Source organism: Cucurbita moschata, unplaced genomic scaffold (assembly GCF_002738365.1).
Source record: "Cucurbita moschata cultivar Rifu unplaced genomic scaffold, Cmos_1.0 Cmo_Scf00020, whole genome shotgun sequence".
Classification (NCBI taxonomy): domain Eukaryota; kingdom Viridiplantae; phylum Streptophyta; class Magnoliopsida; order Cucurbitales; family Cucurbitaceae; genus Cucurbita; species Cucurbita moschata.
In genome coordinates this window covers 4,093,350-4,099,000 of record NW_019268536.1, presented here as the reverse complement: position 1 = coordinate 4,099,000, position 5,651 = coordinate 4,093,350, and the positions used below count along the sequence as shown (strand labels likewise).

Here is a 5,651-nt window from a genome sequence, read left to right as displayed (position 1 = left end):
TCCAATTCTCGTAGTTCATCTTTGTTAATCGTGGTAGCGACATTTGTCCCATCATGTTCGCCATCAGCTTTGATACCAATTTGTTGAAAATAGTAGGTCGCTCTGATACCAATTTGTAGAAATAAACCCTCGCTCTGAAACTAACTTGTTAAAATAACACTCACGAAGCTGTGAAAGAGATGTCGAGAGGGGAGAGACAAGGAGACAAAGAATTCTGAAAACCCTTTTCTATTCCTTTGTACTTTTTGTTCTCTACACTTTTGTTTTTTTGCTCTTTTGATCTACTTTTTACGGTGGAAAACAAATTAATCTATAGGTTTTCTAAAGGCTCAAAATGTCTATCTTATTCTATTCATTTTTTTTTTCTTTTTAGCCTTTTTCTTTTATACGACTCAATTTCAAAAACTTACTCAAATTAACAAAATTAAAAATTACCTTTTTCATTTAAGTTTATTCCCAACATACAGCGGGTTCAGCCATCTCCATATAATTTTTTTTTTTAAATCTTCTGAACTATCTACTCTGATTTGAACAGGCAACAATGTAATTCATGTAAATTTTCTTGTTCATCCTTGTTTCGAAGGGAAAATCAGGGGCTTTTGGGCTTCTTTCACAGCTGTTTTTGTGGAGTGTAGTAGTTTTGCATGGCCAAAATTAACTAAAATGGGTCAATAATTTGCATTGACCACAACCACGACCTTTGTTATGTTATTTGCATTGCCACATAATAATATTCTTCTAGTGAAATGTTGATTCTTCTAAACTATGACCTTTGTCGCTCGGCCATGGTCGCCAATGCACACGCTAGTAACATCTCCAATCTATGACGCGTGCATAGACGAGTTCCATCTCGAGCATCTTGTAGATTTGGCAGTTCCACATGTTTTTTTGGTGTTATGAAGCTCGACCATTGAACTCCTTCTCTAGTAACCTATGTGATCATCTCTCTCACTGGAAAGAGTTCGTGGAAGATTGTGAATGATGCTATGGTGGTAGCACGTGTCACAAAATTTAGAACCTTATACACTACTGCAGAGTATATGACACAATAGACTTGAAGATATGAGCGTCAAAGTAATGAATATGCTAGTAGTGAAAAGATTTTTGGAAGGTCTGAAATCTGTTGATATGAGTCCTCTTGAGAGCTACATTATGAGCAAAACAGAAACGAGTTAGCTCCACAAAAGCTACCAGAGAAGTGAAAAAAGTGTGGTTGGAAACGGTCCACACAAAAGTTTGGAGACCATCTCCAATTCTATCACTTGGCGGATCAAAGTTCTATATTACATTTATCGATGATTTCAGCAGCAAGGTGTGAATTTATTTTCTAAAACACAAGAGAGGTAGAAAGCTGAAGTTGAAAATCAGACCTCAGACAATGAAGGAGAGTACGACAAGTCAAAATTCAAAGCATTTTGTGCAGATGAGTGAATTTGATTAATAAGGACGGTTATTGGTGAAGCAAGATAAAATGGTGTCGATGAAAGAATGAGCGGTCAAAGAGTACTAGGTTTTTTTTTTTTTTTTTCTATATTTGTACTGTATTGGAATTAAATATTTAGTTAAATTACTTTAATAATAAAAAGCAAAAACAGAAAATCCTTAATTCTTGAATTGACAAGACTTGGGGACTCGGGTAGGCAAGGAAAGGCCCAAAGGCAGGCTTCAAGCCCAAACTCAAACACAGGCCCACTGGAAGCAACTCTAAGGTCGGTGCTAAATCGGCGCAAATTAGCAGTCGCCACTACCAACAGAAGCCTTGCAATAATTTCAATAATTTCAATATAAATATATATTAAAAAAAGAAAGAATAAGAAAAGAAAAGGAAGAAACATATATCGAGTTCTAAGTCTCCACCATCTCCTCCAGTTCTAGGGCTTCCATTGCTCTCCAACTCTACTCTCAACCTTCTTCTACTTCTTTTACTCTGCCGTTCGAACACTTCACAATATCCCTCCCTTTCCATTTCTTCGTTTCCTTACCTTCTTCTTGGAGCTTTCAAATCTAAGGTTCCAGGCATTGTTTCGCCACTGCATTCGGATTACCAATGGTGAAGTCTTCCAAGTCCGTCCACGAACGCTTCCAAGACGACGGGAACGGTATTTCTCTCTCTCTCTCTCTCTCTATTTAGTTTCTGGGTTTTTAATTGAATCCTCAGTTTTTTTATTCTTAAGAAATGAAATGGTTCATGAGTTTCATTTTTTTTCTTTTACAGAGTTGGGAGTGAAAATAGAGGGGAAGAGTGGGGAAAGCAAGGCGAGTGGTCATCGGTCTAAACACTCCGAGACCGAGCAGCGAAGGAGAAGTAAAATTAATGAAAGGTATGTTGCTGCTGCTTACTGCTTATACTTCAATTTGTACTAGAAAGTTGTAATGCTATTCTAATTTTATCCTTTTTTAAGAAAAAAAAAAAAATATATATATATATATATTTTGGCCTTTTGTTTTTCGGCTTTTTGAGCTGATACAAATGGCTTTTTGGATACTTAAGCATGTCTGAGGGATACGTGTATTTCTGTTGCCTCGTTTGAGTTATGTTATGTGAAAATAAAGTGAAGCAGATTTGTATGGTTTCTCAGTTAAATATATGGGATCATGGGTATTCAGATGTTAGAGCAACTCGTATATGTTTTTGTTGCGTTTGGATATTAATTGGAATTCGCTTCAAAGTTTACTTTGTTCAGGATTGTTGTATGAACAGTAGCACATTGACTTGCCACACTCTGTTTCCAATGAGTATTATTTTATGAAATCATTTTCTTAGATACCTAGATGCTGCCGCATTTCGCTCCATGAAACGATATGTAAAAAAATTTACTCGACCTTGTGGAATATTTTCTTTTGAAGTGTTAATGGATTAGTTTTCAGGATATTTTCTCTTTAATTTTTTATATGCCCTTTTGTTCTGGGTTTCTTTTAGGATCTTCGTGACAATCTCATGTTTTTGTGAAATATTGTGTTCTGATGGGGGCAGATTTCAGATTTTGAGAGACCTCATACCTCAGAATGATCAAAAAAGAGACAAGGCTTCATTCTTGTTAGAGGTATGTCTCGCATATTACCTATTCTAGTTTTGAGATTCCTTGTTAGTTGGATAAATTAATCTTTGACATATTTGTACTTCAGGTAATTGAGTACATTCAATTTCTACAAGAGAAGTTAAATATGTACGAAGGGTCATGCCAAGGTTGGAGTTCAGAGCCTTCAAAATTGGTTCCATGGGTATAATCTTCTTCTTGATTGACTTTTGTTTTCACCTTGTCATTCACCAGTTTGGTGACTTTCTTGCTTCTTTTTTCTGGAAATTGAGTTAGGAAGGTCCTTAATTATGCTTTTCATGTTAGAAATCGTTTTAGAATATTGTTCTTTCTTTTGAGATTATGAGAGTCGTGGATGGATAAGTAACTACCCCTTATTAATGAATGAAACTGCGAACAAACACTTAAAAGCTACCCTGGCATGTTTGTCCTCCAAACTCTGAAATATCTTGTAATTTGTCTAATCGACGTCTGACAGAAGAACTATAGAGCTGCTGAAAGTTATGTTGATCATTCCCAAGTGGTAAAGCGGGGTCCCAATCATGAGAGCGCTGTCGTTTTTTCCCAAGCAATGCTAACAAATGCACCGAATGTGATGGATGCTGACATGGGTCCTGCTGCAGTATTAAATGCGGTGGACCATACCCTTGTCTCTGCTACTCAAGGACTCCCCATGAGCATGCATGCACAACCAATTGTATTTGAACCTGTTGGAAGAGGTAGTTTATCAACCGAGTCTTTGGACGAGCCTGCATCAGGATCAGAGAACATCTCTTCCAAGACCCAGACCGAATTATTGCAGGGTCGAACCCATGCCACTACTGGTTTTCTGAACCATGCTGTTAGTGATCAGGAGGATCTCTCTGTCGAAAGTGAAATGGAGGGTATCTCAGGTGTCTATTCCCATGGGTGAGCATCTGCCATGAGTTTTATATGAATTGTGTCTGACCTTCTTGATATAAAATTCGGAAGATGCTGCTTCTTTCCCTTTGTTAGCTAAATTCAAATATCCTCGGCATAATCTTGAAAATGTGTAGTTGCCTTGCCTGCATGAGGCAGTTCCTTGGTATCATCTCGCCCTTGGGATGGTAGATAATTGATTCGAGAAAGCGAGAAGAGGCTTTTTATGTAATTACCAGCTCTATTTTTTCCTGTAAATGTTCTTATAAGGCTAGAACTGTTCTGAATGTAATTTAATCCATGTTCTGGTTTTAGCCCTTCAGTTTTCTTTTGTATTATGATTGACATGGTTTCTGTATTGAGCAGGTTACTAAGTACCCTGACCCAGGCCCTGCAGGCTTCAGGCGTTGATTTGTCACAGACCAACATCTCAGTGAAAGTTGATGTCGGAAGACGAGCAAATAGATCGTTGTCCCTTTCAGAGGTTAAAAATCTTCACCTTGGCCTTTTGAAGTCTTTTCTTCTGCTAGCTAGTTGAATTGATGTGATGTTGTTTCTTCTGTGATGTGATCCATTATTTCACCAGGATGACAAAAAACAATCTTTGAACAATCAAGTGACGGCACAGAGTTTACATGGCTACTTCAGTGAGGACTCAGAACAAGCTCACAAGAAGCTTAGAACAGGGGTGTAGTGTGTTACTCTGAGATGCTTCTTTATCTTACCCCTGTGCCTTCTTTGTTCTCTTCCATCTTTGAGTGTGATATTATTATTATTATTATTATTTCCTTAAATGGGTGGGTGGGGGTGGTGTTTTGGGGGATAATCTTGGCCATTTTTTTTTACAGGTCATGGTCTGTTAGCAGCAACTGGGATTTCTTTGATTGTAGATGTGTTTCTCCTTGGTCCCAGTTGCTGCAAGGATATAAGGTTATGCGTTTTTTTTTTTTTTTTGAAGTTTAAGATATTATAGAAAAGCTTGCATTTTGTAATGTATTTGTAGCCTGTAATTCTCCAGATTAATGAGATCCCCTGAGAATATTTTTAGTTGCATGGTTTATGAGGTTAAAATATTTGTATCTCTATGATGCTTTTATTTCAGATTGGATATCTAACAGTTGTTATATGGCAACAACGAGAGGAAGTCGTCCACAGAAGCATTGTCTTCCATAGCTTCATTCTGGACCTCGAAACAGTAATCGACAACCTTGTCTTCATCAGAAAATGTAAACCCCATTTCCCAATCATGAACGTAATTACTCTTCTGATCAGGCTCCTTCATTTTTTAACAACCTTTCTTCCCAGCCCCTCACTGATTGGTCTCCAAAGGGGTGGAACCCAGAAGTTAATAAACACAATCGATTGCATCTTTTTTCTGTAGAACCTCCTGTTGATTTGAGTTGTATTATTAGTTTAATTTTGATTGTTGCAAAAGAAAGAAAAAGAAGTAAATGGGGTTTTGCAGTTTGGAATAAATGCAAAGGACCCCTGATTTATGTGCTAGGAACAGGCTTATGGTACCATTTTTTAAGATTACTTGGAACCATTTGTAATGACCTAAAAATAACACTTTGATTCCGTGTAAGGAACTAGACAATAACATTGAAGACCACTTCATTCAAACCCTAATTTATGGTAGATCAAGAAAAAAAAATCCTAATTCTTCATCTCTTTGTTCTTGTTTTAAAAAAAAAAAAAAAAAAAAAAAAAAAA

The 5,651-nt window shown here is 36.9% G+C and overlaps 1 protein-coding gene across 3 annotated transcripts; it reads left to right on the top strand.

The window, feature by feature from the left end:
- The first annotated feature begins 1,823 nt into the window (after positions 1 to 1,823).
- LOC111457410 (transcription factor BIM2-like) lies at positions 1,824 to 5,009 on the top strand. 3 transcript variants are annotated; one of them, XM_023099594.1, is made up of 7 exons: positions 1,824 to 2,099; positions 2,216 to 2,321; positions 2,975 to 3,044; positions 3,127 to 3,222; positions 3,517 to 3,947; positions 4,305 to 4,422; positions 4,525 to 5,009. In XM_023099594.1, the coding sequence occupies exons 1-7, from the start codon at positions 2,048 to 2,050 to the stop codon at positions 4,630 to 4,632; spliced, it is 981 nt and encodes a 326-aa protein (XP_022955362.1). In that variant the 5' UTR covers positions 1,824 to 2,047; the 3' UTR covers positions 4,633 to 5,009. The 3 variants fall into 3 exon arrangements, with proteins under 3 accessions (XP_022955362.1, XP_022955361.1, XP_022955360.1); XM_023099593.1 differs by having other exon boundaries at positions 2,921 to 3,044; positions 3,520 to 3,947; XM_023099592.1 differs by having other exon boundaries at positions 2,921 to 3,044.
- Positions 5,010 to 5,651: the final 642 nt, after the last annotated feature.